Source organism: Diadema antillarum, unplaced genomic scaffold, assembly GCF_040938485.1.
Source record: "Diadema antillarum isolate AM-2024a unplaced genomic scaffold, OU_Dant_1.0 seq00002215_RagTag, whole genome shotgun sequence".
NCBI lineage: Eukaryota > Metazoa > Echinodermata > Echinoidea > Diadematoida > Diadematidae > Diadema > Diadema antillarum.
In genome coordinates this window covers 51,489-79,480 of record NW_027272849.1, presented here as the reverse complement: position 1 = coordinate 79,480, position 27,992 = coordinate 51,489, and the positions used below count along the sequence as shown (strand labels likewise).

The following is a 27,992-nucleotide window of genomic DNA, read 5'->3' as shown; positions in this document are numbered from 1 at the left end:
GGATTGGAACAATCATCCTCCAGCATTCCCACTGATTCCCACTAATCAGATACTCGCCATCCCCTTTAAAGGCACATGGAGGCATGCATGTACAAGCAACTGATCTGCCATTATACACACCCCGAGACCTACCAGCATCTGCGTCTGGAATAGCAGGCTGTCAAACAAAAAGTCAACTGGTCTACAGAGGAGAGGAATGAAAAAAAAACACCCTTTTTTCTCATTGCTGCTCCATCCACCACCCCACACTGGCCCCAACATGCATCACTAGTTTGATCACAATCCAATGCACACATGCATTCCAGAATGTATTCAGGGAGCTGATTTTGTTCTTGTTGTTCAACCTGTGGTCAAGTCACATGCATAAAGTCCTTGGGAGAAAAACAACAAAGAACATAGTATATCATATTCAACTTTCGTCTGTACATACACTGTATATACAGGGTACATCGATTGTACTTTCATCATACACGAAGTTACGTACCTAGCCCACAGTGTTCTGGAATTCTGCTGCAAATAATTGTCATTTTGTTATTATTTAATTAACAACTCTGAATTTCACTGCATATCTAACATAACTATAAACAAATAGATAGAACTTTTTCTTTGTTTGTTGTTTTTTTTAATCTGTACAAACTCAGAAATAATGGACAAAAACACACTATACACATACATGTATGTGACAGCCAAGCTCAAAACCAATAAAGTCTCAGGTTAAGATTCTCTGTTTGGATCAAATTAGTCATTTGGGTTGACTGACTAAATTTTTTTGAAAGTTTACCCAATCATAAAAATTTGGTGGCTTAAAACAAAACAGAGATTGAGATATTAGCAGCTTTTCTGGACCACAGTATTTTGGACAGGTGCTGCTATCACTGGGAAATAGAATGTGGTTCATGATACTTCTGCACAGCATGCCTGAGTGACCCTAATCATTTAAAACCTCTTTTGTCCCTTTTCTCTAGAACTGTATCTCTTACATCTCTCTTATTTCAATCACTTTTTAAATGGGCTCAGATGATCCAATATTAACAAGTTATATAGCAATTTTAAAAACTTAGATCTAAGTCTTTTAAAATTAGTAGGGAAGTGGAATTCATTTTGGCCTATTTTTTGCTGTTTTTATTTTTGTATTTCGTTATTTTGTTATCTTATTCATTTATTTATCTATCTATCTATCTATCTATCTATCTATTTATTTACTCATTTATTTATTCATTTTGCTGGGCGGTCACATACATTGTACTCTCCTGGGTGCCACAGAGAGAAAATGTTCAACACAAACATCAAACCATACCAGATTCTAAATTTGAATTGCAGAGATGCATTGTTTCATGTTATTTATTCAACATACTTTTTTTGAAAATACACAAGTTGACATTGTTTGATTTTTTTTCTTTGTTTTACAAAGAAAGTCACTTTGAGCCCATTCTGATACAGATCAGCAGCATAACGGTGCATATAATGCAGCTGAGTTTTAACAACCTGAAACAAGACTGTATGTACATGTACATATGATATACACGAGCATACACTAATATTCAACATTTTCCATAATGGTAAATTATACAAGGGGCTGGTTTTAAAAAAAAAAAAAAAAATCCTGGCAAGGTGTAAATTTCCCACTGATACCATCTAATATACTCCATAAATGATATAATTATTAAGAAATACTGCGCTGCCTTTCAACATCATTTAAACATTTCTTTCAGCAAACAGAGGATAAATGTCTGAAAATATTACATTTGATACAGATATATATTTATGTTTAAAACATGATTTACAAACAATTCTCACATTCAACCAGTCCAGTTAACTTTAACAGCTCTCATCGATTGGTCTTAATAGTGAATATCAGCAGTCAATATCTACATGAAAAATGGTATCAACTGAGATGCAGCCAATTGTGCAAGACCTTCATCTTTTGTGGAAGTGGATTTGTAAGTAAAATCATAATTGTATGAAATAAATCCCCAAATACAAACTCTTACACTGAAATGTGGTTATTCACAACTAAATTGCTCCCTTATACAAGTATGTTATGAGTATTCTCCCCACCATAATATGGCTGAGTGAAAATACATTGTATTCAGAAATTATCAGTCTTCTGATTCAGACAAAATATACAAGAATAGACCATTAGGGAAAGCAAAGGAAAGGAAAGTTGTGGAAATGCATTTCACAGCTTAAGCGATATAAAGATCAATTGCACATGGGTTATATTCCTGTTTGAAAATTAATGAATTTACACTTCTAGCTTTTTCTCAAAAACTCAAGATCACTTACCCAACAGATGTTACAGAGTACAACAGATTTTAGGTATCACAGGCCTTACTTGCAGTTGTTGGGTACATGCCATGGAGCAGATTTTTTGTTTGTTTTTCTTTAATACTGGAATAAGATTGATCAGCAGTAAAGGGATGAGAAGATCAGTTGACAATTTTTATGCATTGAATGTGAACAATAATCAAATAATTCAACTCTACAACATGGCATCTCCATGTACTGTATTGTACAACATTTTCCCTTCCCTCCCCTTCCCTCGCTCTACCCTAGCCTCTTCTTTCCTTTGTCTCTAGCTTTCTTTCTCTCTCTCTTTCCCCAAATCAATCATCGATGCAAGCATACTGTAAAACCAGAAATGTTTGCGTGCATGAAATTTTTGTGACTTCGTAAGAAGCCAAGATTCATGATATTAAAATGCACATGAAAGTTCTTGTGTCCACTATGCATTGAATGCCAGAGGCAATGCACGAAAATTTCATGCCGCGAGAGTAAGCCATCGGCTCCAACTCGTGAAAATTTAAAGTGACAAATATTTCTGGTTTTACAGTCATTTGGACCAGCCCACTCGAAGCATTCATTTACCTGATCCTTTTGTGATGTATATCATACCACTTTCGATACTTCTGTGGTTTACTATTGTCAGCCATTTCAACTAATGCATGCAAGTATTTCATCATGATGTTTTCAATATGGAAGAGCGATTTTTTTTTTCAAGTTTCGCAAGGAAGCAAAACTATTTTAAAAAATGCTCAAACAGCTAAAATATACACACAACTATTTATTCCACAGAAAAAAAAAAAAAACTTGACAACATTCAATTAATCTCTATAATGCGTGTCTTCAAAAATACAAGTTCCTTCTCTCCCGCACTCTACTGAGTAGGCCTACACAAGAAAACAATGGGAGATGGTTGAAAGCTGAGAGAGATGAAAAATTGGAGATTTGCCTGACAAGAATAAAAACATCAAATACCATTGATGGTATTTGTCAGGAAATGATTCTCCTACCCTCAAAATATAAAAATCTATGAAACTACAGTAAAATTTTTGACTTTTCAGGTTACTACAAGTTATGTTTGTTTGTGTTTTTCAACTAACCTATTCTGCCTAATCTTCTGCATGCCTGCTTGCATCTAAAACTTAAAAACCCAATTTTTTTTTACACTACTGCTGTTTTCTTTTACTTGTTGGAAATAAAGATGGATTAAATCATACATCCACGGAAAGCTTTAATAGTCTGGATTAGTGACAAATTCATAAATGTACCAAAATCAGGAAAGTGATGTTTAATGACTCTATAAGACCTTTGAGGTGATGGGTCACATACTTGTAGGTAATTATGCATAAACACAACACTCCACCTGTGGGCAAACATCACAAAGAATCAAGCATTATGCTGGAGACTACAGTATATGGTATGCAGTCATAACTAATGAAACACCTACAGGCTTCAGAAAGAGAAAGAGAAAGAGACAAATAGTAGTACTAGAAGTAGTAAAAACTTAATACAAATAAAATAATCATTCACCCAGATCGCCAGAGTTCATGAAATTGGTGATACATCACTGCACTTCACTGTAGGATGCTGCAATTCACAAGTAATGTACAGACAATACACCAGGTACACAAATTCCAATGAAATTTCAGCTGTTCTCAAGATTCATACATGTATATTAGGCACCGATAGTCAGTTCTCTGTCATCTAAAACAAACAAATTTACACAGCCACATACTGTACATTTAGTACTGAATTCATATATCTCCTATAGTTCAGCACATCAACCAAAGTCTGCAATACTCATTTTCTACTATCATGAATGAAAGGCATATGATATTCGTCATCAGAGTGGCCATAGTGGATAAATTAATGAAAACTTTAAAAGCTTTCACAGAAAATAATCAAGACTGCGCTAATTCATCACCTCCTACAGTAACTGGTAAATAAAACATTTGCTCTCTTTAGCTTTTTTCCATTTCTTTTCTTCTTCTTTTTTTGCTTCTTTTTTTTTTGCTTTTGTTTGTGATGCTATATACATACAAGTAACTGGCCCCAATGGTAGGTTACTTCTATGCCTACAAAACAATTCAAATCAGAGCATATACAAGCCCGTAATGATCACACTTGTACCAGTCATAATTGCACCTGTTCTAAAGCTTTCAAGTCAAAATATTTGCATCTCTTAGGGACGTGGAGCTGATGGGATAAACACGCCACTGTTGAAATCACCACACACACACACACAGGAGCCCACTACCCCATACTGAATGGGTGCATTCAAGCTAAACCCACATGGTATGATACTATGCTCCGCTCCATTAACTATATAGTTCACACGCTGTTCCTAAACTTTAAGTTTAGGTCGAAAACTTATTAGCTTGTAGTTTAGCACCATGTGGACGCACTTGAAAGTTAGCAATCTTAAAGTTTAGTCCATGATTAGAACCACAAGACATCTTAGGGCTTACTCTCTCTCCACGAGCCACAGGGGGTCCCCACTCATAGTTTCGCTCCGTGTGGACACAATAATCAACAACCTCGCGTCTCGTTCACTGCATTACTTTGTATGGGCATAAGGTCATCTAGCAAAGACTCTACACTTCCGTTGTAATCATCAAGTGGGGCTCACTCGTAAGTTGTAACATATAAGTTTATGGGCGCATGTTAACCTGCGTCGTGAATTCACAAGTGGAGCTAATTATCGACAGTTAAGTTTTTGATCTAAACTTCAAGTTTGGCAACTGCGTGTGAACGTACAATTGTAGCTAATGTCACCACCAGTACCAACTATGCTATAAAAAGGTTGACAGTATCCTCATGTCAAGGTCATAGAATGATTAATATGATAGCTTGCTAAGCAGCCTCATGGAACACTTGTTCAGATGACCTCCATCAGAAGCTACCTGTGGTCTGTCTCATTGTTCTGTTGGGTTGGGTTTTTTCACATTCATCCACAGCACAACATATTTTGTGCTTTCCTTAAAAATGGTATGGAAAATGTTCCAAGGCTGTTAATAGTGACCAGCCGATTAAATTTTTCATCAATTACAAGGCAGAGATAGCACATGTATGACTATCATAGCCCGCACATCTGCTTTGGAGATTTTTCTTTGATATCCTTTTCCTTTCTTTGATATCCCAAGTTGGGTTGAAGTGGTGCCGAGACGTAACCACGATCATATTCGCCATCATGGCATCATGAAGGGGGAAAACACAACCTAAGTCATCGGTGTACTATGCTGGTACTAGGGACTTTTAGATTTCGTATCCAGGACATGGACTGCGACATGACGACGTCATTTCGTGATACTGCGCATGCTCCAGGTTTTCTGGCACTTCCATCCCCAGAATCGAGAACGTGTCCTTGAAGGATTTCACGTCCTCCCAGATTCAGGACGGGCAGCGTGCGCAGCTTGTATTTAGCACGACGATTATGACGTCACCACATCTGTCGACTCGTACTCACCATCGACTGAAATCTAAATGGTTTTACTCTGGCGTCGACGTGAGTGTCGCTGGGAATGGCCATGGTTGGCTCGCACTTTTGGGCGGCCTGACCGCTTTCGTGTCCACACAGTCTAAAAGTCCCTAATGTTGTACAATGTAGGTCAATGTCGGTATTATACACCTGTTTGAGCTCTCCAATGCAGCCACTGGTTCATTCATGATCAAATCCACCAAGGCATACTTGCAGTAAATATGCTTAAAATGTGACATTGCATCAAAGTATTTAATAATGTTGTACAGTCCCACATAACATGAATTGTGTTAGTTCAACATGACACTCTTGAAAACCTAGCTTGAATGCACCCTATTAGTACAATACAGAAGTCCATCGATCAGAAGGAATGTCAGTCCACAAGCTACCACAATTAACGATTATATGATATAATATCTTTCACTTGTACTTGACCATCTTCAACACCACTGAATATCATACTTTTTTCTGCCATGCATGTAATATCACTTGCTATTTTGCCAAGGACCTGGAATTCTACCAGTATTTTATCGCTTTGGACTACAGACACTGACTTAGAAAAGGTTGCTTTGGTCTAATCTATACTCATCTCCTTCAAATATAATGTTGCACAAATGAGAACCGGTAGATTCATTTTGATACGACACAAAACTTTTCCTATCTTCTAAAACTGCTCAGTTTTTGTCACTGTGTGCATTAATGCTCACCTCATAGCAGCCCATAATCTTCAGAAAATAAGCCTTGGTCTGATGAAGAATACTGTAAAATGAGGAATGTTTGCGTGCATTTTGATTTCGCAAATTTTGCTAAAGATCTGGTCTATACTATATGCATTGAATGTTAGAGGCAACCCGCTAATATTTCATGCTGCGATTAAAGCCGTCGGCTCCCATTCGCGAAATGCCACGAAAATATCATGTTTTACGGTATCTTTCACATTAACATATTTCACATTGGTGGCTGACACACACTGATATTTGTAAGTGCCATTACCAAGTTTACGCAAACAAGCCAAAAAAAAAAAAAAAATCCTACTTTTGACATCAGGTCATCCCTTGACATCTATAGCGATGATCAATATTTTGCTGACTTGAGTTGTGCTTTCATGCCAATAGCATGAAACAAGTGAACATTGTAGACTATGCCAGTGAAGGATACAACTACAATGTAGTACATGGCTTCACAGCTGGTCTAAAGTGTAGTGCATTGCATTATGAATATCCTTTGGCAATCAGTTCTTGCTTCTTCTTGTATATTTAATGCACTTTGGAAATGTCTCTTGGCGACGTCTCTAGCCTCCGTTCAAAGCGCTTCTGCCAAATCACTTCACACAATTCTTCCAAGCAAGACCTCCACAGGCCGCCGACACTATGAAATATATGACCAGCTGCAAGAGATGGACACAGGGGAAGAGTAAGCTGTAAGGTCAGTATAAAATGTTGACCACACATCAATTTTGTATCAAGCTGGGGCTACTGCTACTGCTATGGTTACAGTGAAACCCCTAACATCAGCAAAGACTTATATGCCATGCCAGCAACTTCAAACTATGTGATTTCTAACTCATGCATTTCCTGGATTTGATGAGCAAAGTAGTTTTTTTTTACAATGGAGATTTTCAAGATTTTGTAGACCACTTTTTAAACTAGAGATGTCACTATGGCGACTGGTATGCCTACGTCATAATGTAACAATATAGCAAATTCCTGCCATAGAAAATGGAACTGAAAGAAGCAGATGTTAAGAATGGCTCATTCGGTACCAGAAATTTTGTCCTTTCGGCAGGGATTAACCTGCAGACGTAAGTGAAATGGGCTATACAACAAATAAGCTGCTTATCAACATACAGTGCACTCCCTTCGAACAAACAAGGTTATAACAAAAATTTTGTTACAACAAAGTAAAAGGTAAGGTCCCAAAATTAATCATCTATGATATGTATTTAAAGTGTGTACCCGGTATACTTCATTTATTCAGATAGAGCAAAATTTTGATATGATGAAAGAAAACTGCTGGTCCTGAGGACATTGTTAGAACAGGACTTTTGTCCCAATAATCCGACATTGGGTTAGACAATCACTTCAATGCTTGAAATCCACTTTGCATTTAGGAGTTATCCGTACTTAGGACAAGCCAGAGCAGGCAACTTGGTCGTATGCCAGGAACAAGCTTTGTTAAAAGTGGTAGGATGTATAGGCATTCAAGCTTGGTTCTATGTCAAAACAATCTATCAGATTAAAATTGTCCCGGGGGCCAAGACCTATCACATGCAACAATTATGATGACATGTAGGGTGCATTTATGCTAGATTTGCGAATAAGGAAGAATCAGCATTTTGAAACGCTTTTCAAAGACGCTGATCAAAAATGCCATTCAAGGGGGCACTAGTACTGTTTATGCTCAATTTTTTTTTAGCTCGAGAAAGTCGATGTCACAAACATAAAGTGCACATTACTGAAATCTATAAGCCCTTATCGTAGCAAGCGATTCTGCTATATGTGTCCTCTTCTACTACATGAACTGGAAAGGCATTGAGATGGAGTCAGAATAAATGTCTCTCTTTGCATTTATGCTTCCCTGTTAACTCTTTGAGTGCCATGTTTATTTCCTGCTCCTATGTTGTATGTGAAATTTGTGCACATTTAACTCACTGGCACAGAAAGGGTTCAATGTGTGTAGAGAGAATGGCCAATCATTGAATGCGATTAGCATTTACACCTTCCTTTTAAATGTGTTTAGAAAAGAATTGCCGCTCATAAACGCACCTTTTAGTGTGTCTCGAATTGGTAAGTTGAAATGCTGTTTATATCAAAATGAGTTGGGATGCAACTGTGTTTTGAACTACACGTAAATGCATTTCAAAAGCCTGAATATGGCCTAAAAAAGTCAAGCATAAAAACACCCTTACTTGGCCACAATGCCATGGCATAACCATCTTGATAATCATTGCCCCCTACTGCTTACCCTACACCAAGACTCAATGACTCCTAGTAAATATGCAGAAATTTTGTAGTTAATTGTTTTACGAATTCAGCAGGGAAATAAATGTTGTGGAACTCACAATTATGACAATTGTCAAGATGATGATCATCTTCAGGTTCTTCATGAACATCGACCTGGCAAGACTCTTACTGCTCTTCTTGAATGTCAGAGACTACAGAGAGAAAGGAAGGCAGACAGAAACAACAGAAAGAAAAAAATGATGAGGTTATATTCAGCCATTTTGCTTTTCTTTCCTTTGCTGCAAGTTGCTCAATATGCATTTTGATTGATGAGAATCTGGCTGTAAATATGAAGAAAAAAATATATACATATTTTACAAAAATTGCAAAGTGCCCGCCCAGCTCAAAACCCACATAAAGTACACCAAAATGAATTTCCACTTTTCTATATTGTTTAAAGTTATATAGGTTGTTTAAAGTTTTAAGTTTTTCTGTATTGTTTACAGTACATTGTTAACGTACACTGTATAAGCTCTAAGCTTTAAAATGATGTATAACTTGTCAAAATTGGACCATCCCACACCCATTCAAAAAATGATGGAAATAAGAGAAAGTTACGAAGCCCAGGTGCACTTTCAAAAAAAAAAAGGGGGGGGGGAGAAAAGAGGATTTAAAAATCAGGGTCACTCAAGCATGCTGTGCAAAAGTATCAATGAATTTTTCAGTGAAAGGAGCACCCATCCGCCGCACCCCCCCCCCCCAAAAAAAAAAAAAAAAAAAATGTTGTCCAGAAATAACTGCCAACATCTCAATCTCTCAATCTCAGTTTTGTATTAAAAGCGGCCAAATTTTGACAGAAGGTAGAGAAAAGATTATTCTCCCAGGTAAGATACCCTTAAGTAAAAAAATTGAGTCAGTTAACCAAAATGGCATTTTTTAGTCCATTACAGAGAATCTTAATCTGCAACTTTTTGCAGGTTTTTACCATGTAGCTGGGTGGTCACAAATGATTGAAAGACACAGTAATCTTATCAACAACAGCAAAAAAAGAAATGATAACCTTTAATAACCTTCACTGTGCTTCGTTCGTTGACTGGCATGAGAACAGGAGTGCTTTCTTCACTGATAGGGACAGGTGTCTGGAAACTCTCAATTAATAGAGATTACCTTGATTTCCCTATCCCTACTGTGTCACTATGGCCTTCCTGTTGGACTGAGGCATATTGCTGCACCAGAGTGGACGTGCTAATCTATAACTACATGTAGGTCAAGTTTGTGGTTGGATCAGTGAATGCTGGTGAAGAAGTTTGGCAAATCATGCTAAAGCGCCTGCGCACATAAAGGGTTCCATATCACTCATAACACCGTATCACTTTATAACCAAGATGCAATAGAAAGTATATATCTTTGGCATGTTCACAAGGGCATGGGATTTCTACACCAATAATTTATGCTCTCTCTCAGTAGAAGATTAAAAATTACATTATCATACTAAACTGGTGATATGCAAGCTATGATGTAAAACACATAAGACCAGGAGAAAGCATTTCTAAGCATATCAATTTCAGGTGGAAGGTTGGCCTTGGTCGTATTCACTGAATCATGCATTGAAGTCACACGGAAAGAGAAAACTATAATGACTGTATAACAACCCACATCTTATGATTACTCAACTCATTCAGTCATTAATTTTGTCAATGGTGTTTACGCAATAATATCACTGTTTAGGGAAACAAAGCAAGGACTTACCGTTGTTTCTAAGTCCTCCGTTTTGTCTATCAACAGCTCAAGTCTTTCTCCTCGATTTGTCATGGACTCTGCAAAAGAAATGAGGATGACATCACAAACTACGTACTACATCAATGCTCACAATTCACAGAGCAGAACACACAGGACTGGAGGATATTTGGATCACTAGTTTGGTTATTATGCAATGATAGCTTCACATGCTTCTCATATATCTTGGAGTGAAGTTCAATGTTATACTTCATCTAGGATAGAAATAACTGAAGACATCATATTTTTGATAATCTGATTTAAAATTTGATTGCTGGCATTTCATTCAATACAGTCAACCTTGCCTATTAAAGTCGAATCCATTTGGACTGGAGAAATAGCTTCAACTTGGAGAAAATTTGACATATGAGGAATCAAAGTCAATAGAATATAAAGAGAAGAGGACTTGAAAAGACCTTCGACTTTACAGGCGATTATTCGAATTATGACAGGTCAACTTAGGCAAGGTTGACTGTACATGAAGTTTCTGTCCTATGTAAATACATATCAGACTACGAATTAACATGTGATCTCAAAGAACACTTCTTTAGAGCACAATAGCTTAGCCACAACACCACCCCTTCCACCACCAACAACAACAAGAACAACAAAACACTACATCAAACAGGCAGGTTACAGGTTTAGCAAGGCTCACTGTGCATGAGGCCCATATGATTAAAAGATTAATTTCATGCCTGAAGTGACTTGCTCAAGGGAAAGGAGGAAGAAAGAACTTTAGAGGAAAATGTACTGCTTTTGATCTCATGGGAAAAAGCTGAAAATAGACCTTTGCTGTCTACATTCCAAAAATAAAAGCATTCATACATTTTTTTTCCCCCTCAACTGTGTGCCCAAATTGTCTCCCATTTCTTTGGCCTTGAAGAGACCGAAGAGTTTGCTGCCATACAAGAAGTGTTAACTTTCATTTTACAATTAGATCAGTCAAAAACCTTAGGCACTGTCACTGAGCAAAAGAGTTACATTTTACACCAAGAAGCATTTGTTGTGTTTTAAAGAAAAGAAGAGAGAAAATGGGACCCTATAAAACAAATAATTTGCTCCAAGAAGGATACCATACAAACTGTAATTCATGATGACTTCATTAGAAAATTCTAGACAAAAGTCACAGTCTATCACTACTCTGAACACTTGCTCCTTTTGAGACCTAAATACTGTATATGCCATATATTTCGCGAGTCTAAATTTTCGCAAATCGGGAATTCCTGACGATTTCGCGAGTAGTTGAATTCACGATCGTGGAGTCCTGTACTGAACGGAGAAGTGTACATGCACATATGTCACATTCACATCAGGATCAAAGTCAATATTTTTGTGCGTCTTTAATTTCGTGAATAGCACCTGACTCGCGAAATTCGCCAAAATAAAAACCTCCCGAAATATTTGGCGCATATAGTAATCTTTGCATGCAAATTGGGTTCCTTCTGTCATTTTATAGTACATTTATCATTTATTTTTCTGTGTGACTGCAATTAGTGGCTACCAAACATGCCATGCAAGGCGTCAATGAATTATGAAGGGAAGGGAAAGGAATGCAATGAATTATGATTAGTGAGGAATTTCTTTATGTTTCTTCACACAAAATTGAGCTTGAAAGCATACTCGAAAACAATCAAAAATGTTGTTAATATTCTTTACATTGGGAATGAAAAGATAGAGAGCGAAGCATTGCAAACGAAATCTAAACATAAATTGTTTCACCCTCCTGCATTGTACAGCCAGCATTCCATTTCTTTAATGAAAAAAGATATTTCCTTCTTAGCACAGAGATGATGTACACACTCTCATTGAAGTTAACACACCTTCCTTGCTAGTTGTTATACCATAGGGTCTCAGTAAGACTATAGTGCTCAGGGAAGTGCATTACTCAATGACTGAATAATTGAATATTACTGAAATTAATGAATGCACCATAAAATGAAGCAAGAAAAAGTTCATGCTCACCAATGTTTTTGACCATAATCTGGTTGAGTTCATCCAGATCACTCTGAACTTCAGATAACCTTGTATGACTGGACATTGGTTGGGCAAAGTACCTCTGTGGACAATACATTCATTGGTTGGGGAGAGGGTTGGAGAGAGAAAATAAGGTATGCCATTAAACTTGTGTGTAAATCTTGTAATGACATTTCAGGCCTCGAAATAGGATTTTGGAGGGGCAAGGCCATTTAGAAAAGGGCACTTTTTCCAAGAGGCCAGGGCACTTAAGTCAGTCAGAGGGGCACCAAGGCCACATTGGAAAGGGCATGTTTGGTGTTTATGAAAAAAGAAAGAAGAAAAACAAACCGAGAAAAACAAACAAACACACACACACACACACACACACACACACAAAGTGCAACACACAACAAAAACCTCTTCCCTACAGCTGTAACACATTCCCGATCTCTGCGTTTCTATCAGGTGAAACGACATTTTTAAAAACAGGAATAAAACAACAGTAGGTATTGATTGAAACTCGACACCCTTTCAGGCCAGCCAGGTTGCCATGAAACTTCAAAGCACATTCCGACAGCTGGCTGGCAAAACCACAAGGCAAAGGAATTTGCGTGCGCGTGTAGATTGCTATGATTTATGTCTGTGACAGACAGTTCATGACCTCCAAGAATGCGCCAGTACGCGTGGTTTCTTCTGTTGATTGGTTTCTCTCTCTCTCCACCCCTCCCCCATTCCCCAGTCTGGCACACCTTGGCATCGTGGGATTTTTCTTTTTTCTTGGTGAACTTGGTGTTCACTTACTCTATCTGAATATGCGCTGCCTAGCTAGTACATACTCGCGGCCGCTGCGCCAGTGTTGCCAGATGGTGATTTCGGAAACCAAAAAGGGTGAAATTTGGTGATTTTTGAAGTTGTTTGGTGACAAAATTTTAGCCTGGTAACCAAATCAAAATTTGGTGATTTTTGGTAACTTTTTGGTGATTTTTAGACCAATGAAAATAATCACACTAATTGAAAACGAAAATGCATTTTGCCCAAAGTTTTCCCCTTATTTCCTTTAGAAACATAAGATGTGCCCCTTTTTTGTCACTCGACACACACAAACACTCACATATCCATACACATCGTACACATTTTGCATTTAGTATGTGTGACTACGGCGCGCCGAAAATTGCACCGAGACTCGCGCAGAGTGTTTGATAAAGGTTTATTGACATAATCTTGTCTTGAAATTGAAGCCTTACCTACGCTTTTCCAAATTTGGTGATTTTTGATGGCTTTTGGTGATTTTTTACAAGCCTTTTGGTGATTTTGCTCTGTTGGGACCTGGCAACGCTGCGCTGCGCTGCAGAGGCAGTCGGGACGGTAAAAGCCGGTCGGGCGTACATGTACGTACACGTCGTCTCGTACCTCGGAAAGATACTTTGAGTTTGAATCAGATATATCGGGATGCGAGTGAACTGAAGGTATGATATTTGAGATCAGGAAAGTTGTTCAAGCTTATTAAAGAGACTTTGAGAAAGGGCATATCATACGTCATAAATGGTAACTTTCATTCTAAAAGGGCACCACGGCCCCAAGAAAAAGGGCACATTTTTTTTGGCCGTAACTTTGATCAAAAAACAAAAGGCATTGCGGCCAACGAGAGGGGCACCGACGGCCATGGCCGTCGGTGGCCGTCGGTTAATTCGAGGCCTGACATTTGTTTACTTGTTCATTTTAATGCTGCGGAAACCGTCAGATGGCAAAAATATTGTTGTACGTGATTGTGTGTGAGCCATTAGGTATTACCAAAGAGAAAAAGGCACTCAAAATCCACCAATATCAAAGTAACTTGCTACAGCTTTAAGCACACTAGCCTCTACTATAGAGACAAGACAAATAATTAATGTGGATTGTATTGGAATAGCATTTTCAGGATGTTACTTTTTGCCTCACAGCTTCATTCATGCCATATATGAGACTGTCATATTTTATGATTCTTTATACATACTGTTCATATTTTTGTCGTCTATATACATTTTGTTTCTACTTCTTGTATTCTCTAAAGATCAAATCCCAAATAGTGTCAGTCTTCTTAAAATTGCAAAATATTTTTTTTCAAGTTTGTTACTTCATATTCAACAAAATGAAAACAAACATAGGGTGTGACCACGCATCATTAAAACCTACAAAAATATCACATGGACTTTCAGTGGTAAAATTTGGAAAGAAGAAGAAGGAGCAGAAGAAGAAGACAATGATGAAGAAAGATCAGAAACACCATGTATATCACTATGTGGCAATGTCACTTTTCAGATCTGTAGGGTATGTCCCAACAAAAATTACAATCAGATTTTCACACTGAAAACTCTGAATGTGATTAAACTATTTGAATGCTATTTCAGAGTCTTAAAATATAACATCGTACATATTTTGCAGAAAACCCCATTCAGTTTGGTTACAGTATGTCGTCAGAGAGAAATGTGGATTATTGTAAAGCATGTCATGAGTCCGATTCTTCTAAATTTAGCACTTGGATGCACTCAGAACTGCATATTAACATGTGAACACAATGGACAGAACTTGGAGGGAAGGGATTCCTGACATGCTATACACAAAATCTCATTTCTTTTTGACCACTGAAGCAAATCAGGTGGGGTTTTCTGTAAGATACATTATATGTATGGGTAATAAGCTATAGTTTCATATCCTTAAATTTTATTTGGATTGATTCACTATTTTACAAGTTATCATTGTGAAGGTCCCTGTTGTAATTTTTTGGGGGGACAGTACCAGGGAGGTGGAAAATATAGAGCTTTGAGGCTGAGGGTCTATCGATTCTAAGGCCACTGAATCAAATTTTACTGTACTTGGAACTTTATGCAAACCACCGTGATGGGATTATAAATATATACTGGTACATTTAACATTCTATCAAACATTATGTCGAAGATATATAGCTACTTCTGGCTGTTTCAAAAGTTTCTGTTCCATTTCCTGCACACTTTCACATTAGTCATGGGTGGAAATTGGAGAAAAACAATGTGAAACTGAAAACAAATGAAAAATTACAGGTCTGAACAAAAGAAGAAAAAAAAAACAGGAATTATACTTAATTCCATGGTTCAAAACTTTGAATTTGAGTGGAAGAAGGGTAATAAACTCTGTCAGAAAACATCCAAAACCACAACTCAGTTGAGTACTGTTGACCCAGGGTTTCTATTCAAAGACATACGGGGGAAACCACACCATGTGACTTTTTGTGGACTTTGTGATGCATGACCACGAAAACAAAACAAGGTAAACGATACAATTTTTAACAGCTGAGTGAAATATACAACAATGGAGGGGAATTAATACAACAATGGAAGGGAATTAGATAACCACAAATAAAATCATGAAAGGGTATTTCAAAGCAGTTCCCAATGATAAGCTGGACTACATCATGTCTTTGACATAATACTGGGTGTACACTGTGTATCTGAGAATCTTAACCTCGTTGTGCAGTGCTTGGTATTTGCACTATACTATGTGGGGTCAAACTCTATCTGAATGCTAACGACCCAATTCATATGGGTGGCAAATCGAAAGGATCTACTTTGCTGTTGATCGTTTGCCAAAAGTGACTCCATTTGTTTTGAAATCCATAGTGTCCTACGATATTACGAACTTAAAGCAATGTGATTATGAAAACACTTGAAAGTTTATTTTTTTATTTTTTTTTTTTTTGGGGGGGGGTTACATGTACAGACTGTATGAATGAATAAAAAAATAAAAACATAATTTTCTCATACTCCATCACACGGTCCCTATGGGTAAACACAAACATCTGATACGTTAGTGCTAAAGGTGAATGAGGAGATAACACAGTCACACTGACGAGGAAGCCAATGTGTACATGTTTCATCAACACACACTCAGAGCCAGAACAGCCATTATACTTCTACACTACTTTCTGTGTATTTGGATTTCATTTTGTTTACAAATGTGCTCTCTTCAGGGGTACACCATAGACTATACAGCCTATAGTGCGACAAGACCAATTACAGTATATTAGCAATATTAATGCAGTTTAAATTTCACCCTAATACCTGTAACTCATTTATTTGTTGCTAACAAATATACACATTTTCAAAAATATATATAATTACGTTGAGCTGGACATTGGAGAAATAAAAACTTTCAACATAAGGAGCACTCATCAGCAGATATAATCAGAAGAAAACTCATAGAATTGTATACTTTGGTTGTCTAAAAACAGATGTTATATACCTTAATAACTTATAAATTAAATTGTCGCGGGGGAAAGGATAGATGAAAAGTGTACACACTGTATATACCTACCATTTGTCCTGCTAGGACTCTTGAAAATTCACTGTTCATTGCAAAAGGAAGCGCTGTGTGTACTCTGGAACCATAAGTTGCCGTAAATCTAAAAGTACAAACATTAATAGAAATTACTTACAAAACAGAATAAAAACATGTTCTTGTGGACGGGTGATTCTATGAATTGAAAGTTTGTCACATGAAAATCTACTCAGTTTTTATTTCTTTCCTTTTCTCTTCTTGTCACCATTCTAAAGGGCACACTACAGCATCACAGCAGCTTAGAAAATGAAAGAATAAATGTACTAGTTAACTTATAAATTAGCCATTGAGGGAAATATGTCAAAATTCATGAACCGGATATTTTTGGCATGTGTTAACATCAATCATCAAGAAAGCAATCCTATGGATCTATTGCTGGTCAATATCTTAATATACACTTGTATATTTGTGCACATGACAAAACAGCATGGTTATCTCCACTTGATCTTGTGAAAATATAACCTTTGTACCAGATAGGGAACAGCATATCTGTAGCAAAAAGAACTTCCAAACAGTAGAACTAACCCATTGACGAAGGTTTTGATTTTGCTACAACACACGTGTATTTCCCATCATAGACACCTGCCCGAGTATACTGGGGACTCGTCCTCAATGGGTTAAATTTACAATGAATGGACAAGACGTAAAAAGTGTACTAATCATTTCCAATTTCAGGTCTGGCAAACTTACTTCCTTTTAATTTCCTGTAGGAAAGCAAAGGCCCTCGATCTTTCATAATCCTGTGTAATGTGAAGAAAGTAATATACACTTTATATCAAAAGATTCAAATGACAATACACGGGTTAGTGAGGATATTAATGTACTTAGGATGATGATAATATAATAACAAGAATAATAATGATAGAAACAATGGTAATGACAATGACAATGATGGTGAAGGTGATGATAATAACAATAATAATAACAATAAAAATATAATAAGAATGATAATAATAATAATAATGATAATCATAATCACAATAATAATAATAACAATAATAATGATGATAATAATAATAACAATAATAATGATGATAATAATAATGATCTTGACATGATATTGATCTCCAAGAAATATCTTGTGAAGATAGAGGTAATAATAATAATAATAATAATGTTAAAGTGAAAACAAAGGTTTCATTTGCTTGCAGAACTGTCAATTTGTCAATTTCAACTCTGCTCTTAATTGCACAAAAATGCATAACACTAACAATGTGAAACAATGCTGTAATAATGCAATTTTAGTTGGCTAACAGTGAAAATGCCAAATAAAACATGTAGTTAAAAAATTTCGTTGGAAGTACTTCAATCTCAGAGCTTACCCAACTTTGGGCTACATGATGGATTTGATTGGAACATTGATTACAATCTCATATCACATATGGTTGGACCTACTACTCATCGACCGCCTTTATTTGTAACCACCATTTCACCGTAAATATTCAACAGATTTACCTCAATTTCATCTCACTTTGGAGAAAATACCGCAGATCCTTACCCCATGCTCAGATTGTTGTTTTGTATCCTATGCACGTAAATCTCGGCTATAAACACACAGGAGGTTTTTTTCGTGCGTCCATTGCAGCTCATTTTCTAAAACAGACCGCCCGTTTTCCCATTGAAAAGCATGTAAATCCAGTGAATGAATTATGTGCATTACCAATGAGGATTTTCTTCAATTCTTTTTCCTCCTGTTTCCTTAGGTTACTTACTTGTTTCCCCCAAATTTTTCTTGATTTGTATTCATGTTCGAATGTTCCAGTGTATTGCGCCGTTTCCCACTCGTATTTTTGATTTTACATGTGAGAAAGCCATTGCGTGAGGGCGGTCGATCTAAAAATAGGTGGTCGATGAGTAGTAGACTTATTTTACAATGTACGGCCATGGTGGAGCAGTTTAGCCATCACCTGTGAGCATTTAATAGAGCCTGCATGCAACTCAATACTACTGCTAGGACAGGATTTGATCATCATGTACTAGTAGCATTCTACATACCCACTACTGATCGGGAAAGATGCCTCAGAAATAAAAGTTGGGTATAGTCACTTTTATAATTTCACTCTTTCGATCCCTAAAAAACAACTCACTACTCTGGCAAATCACATCAGCTAGATAACTTTCTTGGAAGAGCTTTCTGATAATATTGCAAGCAAATTCTAAATGGTGGAAGATGAATTCTGAGCCCTTCTAAGAACTATGTATGTGTACAATGTATCTGGTATCTCTATTCCTATAGCTTGATAAGAAACTTTATGATCCTTTTCCAATGTCCATTAGATTAGTTGATCAGCCAAAGCCTATAAAATTGCCACCTATGATAGACCAAATATTTGCGACATTTATAGCTCACTGCTGGTGGTAAAAAAAGAAAAAGAAAAGAAAAGGTAATATTTTGTGGCTGGCTCATAAATTTGAACTATGATGTCCATGATTGGATATAATATTACAACTTTGTAAATATTATGCCTATCTATTTTGAAGAAACTGCAATTCTGCACCATAATATATTCGGCTTATAATGATGCTACAATTTGTTCCAAACTTGAATGATTGTAGCTTCTCAAGTTGAATTTTAGTAATATTATTTAGTCACGTAGTAATGGCAGGATGGTTGTTGTTGTTGTTGTTGTTGTTGTTGTTGTTAATGTTTAAACATTGCTTGAGACATATTATTTTTCTCTCTATCAAAGCCTCTGCAATAAATTTCTGATTTGGATTGAAGGATCTAGAGAAATCCAGTTTGCATCATGCTATGATATTCCAGTTTGATGGGATACATTCATTATTAATCAACACCCAGAAAGTACAGGAAACAAGACTGGCAAAGGAATCCTACTTACATCATCAGTGATGCAGAGATAGATGATCCGTTCCTCAGAGATGTAATGGAAGAGGTAAGTTCCATGGGAATAGGTCAGCTTGGCATTCTGCGGGGGAATCTTCATCAGGACCTGCTCCGTCACCTCGGTGAAGTTCCCCTGGCACGAGGCGTAGTTCGCCAGAACCGTGGTGCCGCGGGCGACCACGGAGTAGAGGATCGGCATGTTGCCCGCTCTCCTAGCCTCGAGGTGTGGCACTCCTTCGGTGGGGCGGTCTGCGGAGATAGAGAAGACAGGCTTCTGAGACTGAGTGGGAGTTGGTGGCATTTCTTCTTCTTCCTTGATTTTCTTCACACCACAAACAACAAAAAGTTCCCAAATAGTGCAGAAACTTTCCCTCTTCACACAAAAGGAAGACACCAGAGCCAAACTTCCTCTGTTTATGCCTTGCCCGAGAAAGCGAACTACGCCCTACTCTGTAAGTCTGTTCCTGAATAGACAGACAGCGTAACCACTTTTGCAATCGGCTGCAGCACAAACAACACAGTTTGTAGCTATGCAAGTTGACGTGGTACAAGAAAATTGCAAATCATCTAGGTGATAAAGATTAACGAGGAGCAGTTCTTGTCCTCTCCTTGATATTCCCATGTAGACCCTCACTTCCTTACAAATGTGCTGGTGGGTAAGAACTTACACACTGAAATAACTATACTCCCATAATACCATGTTTGTTTATTTTCTTGCCCTATTGCTAAGGTTGCTTACATGTCAGCTATCAGCATGCCCATCATATGACATTTGTATTGTCCTCAATAGCATCTAAAAAACATTCAACAATGAATAATATGTATATAAAAAAAAGAGAGCGCAAAATTCCCCCCAAAATGTCAATATTCAAGAGTGTTCGGGAAATATTCTCTGCACAAAGGAGGTACTCATTTGTGTGATGTGTTCGACACAAAGATGTGGTGATCCCAGACGCGAGAATTGAAATTTTGGTTGATATCACAGGTGTAACTTCATACTAGTGGTAATTTTGAAAACATTACTCGTCACCTGACCTGTCTTTTGCAGTTATTTAGTGATGTGAGGCACCTGAGGTACTTGGTGAAGAAAGGTCAGACAAATACGAATGCATTGATTTAAATAATGCATTTATAAGCACTGGCAGTCTCTCACATGAAGCGAATTCCGTCACAAGTCAAATTTGTCATATCATACAATATCAAAAAGGAGAACCCCTTTTCTACTATCAATGGATTTCAAGACTTGCAAATCTTATAGTGCTTGCTAGGAAATATTTCAAACCATCTACAGCGTACATTGTGTGATTTTCCTTTCCTTAAACTCCCTCTCTCTCTGTCTGTCTCTCTCTACCTTTCTCTACATTGTATCTCTCTAAGAGAATTCAAGACTTCGATCACAGGTATTACAGGTGGCCGAATCAAAGAGTTCAAGTACCGGTATGTAACTAACATATCAATACATTTTCATCTTAACTGCTAATGGCGTGCAGTGTATCAGTACAGATCTGTAGATGACAGTGCATGATGAAAAGCAATTATATATCATTTCAGTAAGTGAGAAACTGCAAATTGTATCCAAGACCAACAAAGAAGCAAAGGTTCAATGGTCTTTAACCTGTTGAGGATGGACTAGCACTACAACAAGCACTTCCCATAGACACCTGCCACAGTACTTGGGACTCTACATGTACATTATACAACACCTCAAGTGACAAAGTCACATCATATATCATATAACATCTTGAAAGTCACATATCTTGCGAGCCACTCCAGTCCTCGAAATGCAAATTCCCTGGTCTGTCCTTTGCTAAATTATTGAGAAAGTATAACTAGAATTTTGCTCTCTGTGTCTTTACATAGTAAACGTACTAGCCAATTAGTATTTGGGGAAATTAATTGGAAACCTTATGTGCAGGATAACGGAGGTATGACAACTACATTTTGGAGAATAATGCTACCTTAAATCACAAAGCCAACAAAAAATTCACCAAAAATATTTTAGAATATAAAAATATGTCAAAATATGTAGTCAGATATTCTAACCCATTGACATCATAATCAAAATCCAACATCTAGGAATAGACAATGCATGACTTTTGGGAGATAGGAATGGGGGTCTTCAAAAGTGTACTGATTTATCACATACAGTTTGTATTGTGTGTAGGACAAAAAATGGAGGTGACTCTCTACAGCATCAACCAATCGCTTTTATGAGGGATTATTTGATTTGTCATGAAATCTGGCATACAGCCCGTACATACTCAATATGCATTCAATTCCATTCATGATTAATTCAACGTATCAGTATTTAACAGTCCCTTATGAAAATGCTTTATGCATACTCCTACATGGTATGCATCTCAACATAAGAAAGTGATGAAAACCTATAAGTGATGTTTTTAAAAAAGAATGAAAATCAACATACACTTGTACATGTACCATACATAAACATGCATTTTGTTATGGTAATTTCACGCTTAGGCCTATAAGCTTCAGACGTACTGTATAAAAGAAAGCAAACATTCAAAATCAGCCATGTCAGCACTAAACATCCCTTTAGGCTTAATACATGTACAATGTACATGTATGTACTGGAAAATCAGTTTGTGCTGCCTGGTAAACACTGCACACAATTACCATATTACAGGTCAGTAGGTCCCTACTATGGCCATCAGGCAATCTCCACCCCGACTACAGTGTTAACTTATGGAAACCCATCTGCAAAGTTCTCCACATCCAACAGGCCTATTCCATCACTTTTTTTCAAGAATCTCCTAAAAACCTACTTATTCACGCTGCAATTCTAGATTACATGTTCTCAGTATCATCGTCCATAATGTTAGCAGTGTTGTTTTACAATATTTTAATACACGTCGGTATCATAGTAAGATATTTATTTGTTAGTGTACACTTAGAACCCTACAACTGTTGTAAACTACAGTGTATTTTGTGCCCACAAACACACACATGACATACATGTACACCCACATGGATTTGGAACTTCATCATTTACTATAGATACCAGGTATACAATATGCAACTCCTACCGTATGCCCTAATGAGACTATCCAAAGGGAATGTTGCATTATTTGGAAATATGGCATACTCACAAAGTCACATAAAATGTCGGTATTTTCTTTCCAATTTCGCTCATCACATGTCCAGGGCAACAAAAATCTTTAAAAGTTACATAGATTTGAAAAACATCATGTTTTCCCAAAGCATGATTACGTTGCTGCTTAGCACAGAGGGGGTTCTACACCATCCATGATCCAAGGCAAGGGCTAGGACAAAAGTCAGCGGCGTTGTGTACGAACCCTACCCCGACGGGTTCGGCGTGTCCCCGACGTGGATTACGTTACAATGACTACACGCAGATTAGAAGTCCCACTTGCAAATACACTACGGTTCTACTACGCTGTGTTTCAGTCATGAGAATCACAGAACCAAGAACAGATGCAGACTTTTAAACAAAATTTGTTAAATATGGAACAAATACCAGCACAGAAAGAGCCATGCATATGTCGTAGAACTCACCTATGGGATTTCCAGTGTTCCTTACATGTACAGTTTGGCGGTGCGTTGTGTCTATACGCGGTATTACACGTAATGCATGCTCTTCATCCTCTCGTAGTTTCCGTTTCTTCCGGAATGATTATCATGTGACGATGGGGGGGGGGGGGGGGGGGGGGGGGGGGGGGGGGGGGGGGGGGGGAGTCGCACAAGCGGAATTGATCAACATTATCGATGTGTTCAATTTGGGTGTGTGGAAATATTGATGATGTGTTAAGTATTCTTTTCTTTATTTTATATGAATGTACTGTCATGCTGAAAGTACAGCTCGATTTGATTTTAACGAAAGTAAGTAGGCTAAGCAGTGTATGTTGTTTTCTTTTTCTGGTGCATTGTATACTGTATTCTTTACGAATGTACTGTTTCTGCTGAAAAGTACAGCTTGGTTTGATTTCATTATAATAGCGTTATGCTAAATTGTGGATAATACATGTGATTTGATTTGTTATGAAATTGTTTCGAATAAGGAATCAATAAATGATTATGCAAAAACAAACAGATGTAATGATTACAAAGTTGATTAGCAAGAGTTGAGTCGGGAAGAGATTCTTTTTTGGTATATGCCAGACAAAGGAAAAAGCTCAATTAACATAGTTAATCATTTTATAATATTGGCGAAGAAATTGTTTGTTTGTTTTATTTTTTAGGAAGGAAAAATAACACAACCCCAAAGGAATATTTCATTAAAAGTTTAGTAGAACAAGATAGGTTAGAAGAAGAAAAGTTAGCAATCATATGCAATACGTTTTCAATATTACATTTGCAAAATTGGGAAAACTGGAAAAAGATTTGAGAATATGTTTTGCTTTTGTTTTAGAGAGTAGGGCCCATTGCACATCCACCAGGAAATGGCTTTCGACGCACTCGAACTAACATATTATGTGTTATTTTGTATGTCAGGGCAAGCATGTTTTAGTTGCCCTGAGGTTTTGCTGTGATGGGTGATTTTGAAGGGGGATTGGGGTAAAGGAGTATGGGGGAGAATGAACGGGGATAAGGGTCTGGGTTCTTTTTTATTATAGGAATAAACTTCAATCAATGAATATCATTTGAAGGTGATTGGAATGAATGTTGAGAAGAAAAGTTTTTGTGTTACTGATATAGATACACGTAATACAATTCGTAACGTAATGAAAGAATATATTTAAAAAGAGAATGTGTGTTTAGTGGAAAAAGTAGAAAAAAAGAGGCATTGCTGTATATGGATTGTGTTTTATGTTTGGTGAAAATTCATCAGAGTGTAGATTACGAAATCGATGTTAAGACTTTGTATAAATGGGTTTATATAATTTGATGAAAGTGATTACGAAATTGATGTAAAGATTTTTGTGTAAATCTGTTTGTATATTTATTTTTCCATTGATGAAAAATGAAATATTATTTAAAACAAACAAAAATATAACGCGTTCCTTGAGAGAGGTTGCCTCATTATTGCACGCCGTGTATTTAATGCTTTTGTTTTGTTCTTTTGTTTTTAATGGAAATATTAAAAACTACGAATGTCGCTATAATGGCTACTGGTATATGCCTCCGCCAGAATGCATGATTCTCCTAAAAGGGGCCATATACGTCTTGACAATGTGTGATGACAGCTAATAATTGTCTGACAGCTAATAATTGGCAAAATATTAAAATGACATATATATGTCACAATATGTTGAATGTTCACTTTCCTTGAACTATAATATTTTTCTAAGAGGATTTTTACTTGACTTTTGACCCTTTTGTAAGTTTTATATGAACTGAGTAATTTTCAAGGTATGGAGAAAAAGTATAATTTCAGTATTAGTAAATTGTCTAGGGAATCTTTATTTGGTAGTGCACGTATAAACTATAAAAGTTGCAGGAAAATATATTCAGGCATAGATATGGGGGAAACAGTGAAATTTTGAGAAAATAGGAAAGTTTTACAAATAATAGCGAACACAAAATAATGAAATTAAAAGGTCCTGTATGCTTCTCATGTTTTTGTTTGTTGTTTGTTTGTTTGGTTGGTTGGTTGGTCAGTAATTGTCAGTTGATCGTTGTGTTTGCTTTTTTGTTATTTTTTGCTTTGTTTGTTTGTTTGTTTGTTTTTGATGTTTTGGTTTTTTCTTTTCTTTTTCTTCTTCTTCTTTTCAACCAAAGAGCCTTTCGCAGAGGGTACACTCTAAAAAAATCCGGGTCAGAATTGACCTGGAACCGGTCTGTTACTGCAGATTTAACAGGAATAGCGCCACCTTGTGGTCGAATCTGAAAACGCATATATCTCACTGGCATAATGGGCAGTACATATAAAGAGAAGACAGGACTTGGCTGACAGAAACAGGTGAGGGATGCTGTGATTGTGACCCGGGGGAGGCGCACAATCTTTCAACCTACTTCTTCTGCTTTTCCCAATTTGTACCGCTTTTCCACCTTTTCACCTTTTCTGCTCGGTAATCACGTAAGGATGTAGAACAGACAGGCAGTGAAGAATTCATCGTGTTGACCTTCATTGATGCTCGCTCGTGTCTCAAGTGTCCAAGTGTAGAAAATAGTGAGTCAGACGTGAAACGATGCATTAAAGAACACAGTGGACAATACCACAGCACAGTTACTTGATTGTGATTCGCTGCAAGTTTGTGAGTACCGTACCGTGCCAGAGCAGCGCAAGTGTGTACAGAGCATCAGTGTGTGTGATGATCGGATGATGAAGTGTGAATGGAAGTGGAAATCGGGAGACGGATCGGCGGAAGAGTGGCGTGATTAGAAAGAGCCAACCCAAGATTACAAAAGGTGCCCGGGTATCATACATTGCAGCATAAAAAATAGACAGTAGCAATTAACCAGCAGCTACACGGTCCATTGGGGTCATACCTCGTTCCGGGTCAAAAATGACTTGAATTTGGTTATGAAGACCCGGAATGCACTGGGGTCACCTGACCCAATCCATGACTCTGAATGGGGTCATATCTGACCCCATTCCATGTAATTTCTGACCCCTAGCGGGATGTGACCCCAACGAACCCTTTCCGTGTCAGTTCTGACCCGGATGTTTTAAGAGTGTAAAATCTTGGCTTCAATCAGACGTACACTATAGGAGGTGGAAAAGATTCTTGCCTCTCTTCCACTAATTCCTTGAATCACATAGGCCTACTGCTCAATATTATGAAACTCTCTCCAATGCCACAATTAAAAAGATGACCACCGGCTGCGGTGGTGTTTTCGATGTGATTAACAAAAGACATTGCAGGGGAATGGTAGGCCTATATGCTCGGTCTCGGGGGAAGGTGCATTCCAATCACAATTCACAGGGAATATAATATGTGAGAGACAAAACAGATTTAGATTATAGGCCCAACATGGTAAATATACAATGTATAGGCATACCGGGATTAGACATAATACAATCAAATTCTTATCTCGCTTTAGCGCCACTACATACTTTTTTCGGGCCACTAGAATGTCAAGTGTAAAGATTTTCGTTGCCACAATTGCCAACAAGAGGGGGGGAAAACCCTCCAGAGCCTTGTAGCATAATAGTTTATAGGTCTACTTATGATGACGCTAAATAAAGAGCTTGACCTCTTGCTCGGAGCAAGTAGAAATTCATGTCGGGTAAGTAAAATTACAAAGATTGTAATATCTAGGCTTACATTCCCGTTATAATAGAGACAAAGAAATTTGAAGAAAAAAAATCTTCCACAAAACGAACAGATTTTGATCGTGTGTGTACATTATGCTAGAATAAAAAAGTTTTTATCCAAAAAGGCTCGCGTAATTTACAACGGCAAGAAAAATGGCATAGATTGGAACCTTTTGTACACATAATTATAATTATGATATTGACTGGCCTCGAGGGAGATACCAGAAAGTATTGCCCAAACTGAAAGAATATTTTCCTAGTCGAAGACGAGGGCAATATTCTTTCAGTGCGTGCAATATTTATCTGGTATCTCCCTCAAGGCCAGTCAATATCATAATCATTACCTAACCCCTAGGTAAATTAAGAAAATATGTGAATATGGCTATACACTATGATATAGATCAAGCCACATTGTTTTTACCTGTAGATTATCAACATGTCGAATAATTGAAAAATTGTTCATCAATGTATATCATTCAACTCCAACTTCAAAGACACATATCTAGTTGTAACAGGCGAACTTCAAACATCTGAACGCTTTTACACTTTATTTTTACTCCTGTTTAAATTTGGAGAGTTGCAAAACTGGATGGTCACTGTGCAATTATTGAGCACAAATGGACTGGTCATTGTTTGACGCGTAGTGCTGCAATAAGTGGTCGACTAATTGAGTTGATTTATCAGCGTTCTTCTGCGGTGCATGTAACCGACACCCAGCAACTTCCTGGAATGTTTTCTTTTCGTGGTCGATCGAAATGTTTACATTTAAAGCAGGGAGGTGGGGAGAGAGATTCATGACCTTTAACCCTGCAAAATAACAGCTGCAATTGCCTCGCAAAACTACCTCGTATAGGTAATAATCATGAATAATGGGTGACATAGACCAGTGAGTGCTGCCGCAAAGAAGCTATCTGGAGGTCACCTGCGTAAAGATTAGCGCTTCTATAACTCTTGGTCATCACCACAGAAATAGAACACTGTAAAATAGGGCTCGCACCAGTAGATAAAATGGAATGTCCCTGACCCCTTCACAAAATCGTTCCAAAGATACTACAATAAATGAAGAAAATAATAAATCAGAAATGCAGTTTGGCAAAAAACAACAACAAACAAAGAAACTGAAAAGCTGCAGATATTGGGTATGACTTCCTCTACAAACTGCGCTTTGGTTGGAAGATGAAA

The 27,992-nt window shown here is 37.3% G+C and overlaps 1 protein-coding gene across 1 annotated transcript; it reads right to left on the bottom strand.

Moving 5' to 3' along the window:
* Positions 1-5,891: 5,891 nt before the first annotated feature.
* LOC139714277 (vesicle-associated membrane protein 7-like) lies at positions 5,892-19,850 on the bottom strand. Its single transcript, XM_071625993.1, has 7 exons — positions 19,626-19,850; positions 17,476-17,525; positions 16,762-16,849; positions 12,442-12,535; positions 10,453-10,520; positions 8,823-8,915; positions 5,892-7,148 (listed from the first exon to the last, which is right to left on the bottom strand). Exons 1-7 carry the CDS (start codon positions 19,827-19,829, stop codon positions 7,083-7,085), a joined length of 663 nt encoding a protein of 220 aa, XP_071482094.1. The 5' UTR covers positions 19,830-19,850; the 3' UTR covers positions 5,892-7,082.
* Positions 19,851-27,992: the final 8,142 nt, after the last annotated feature.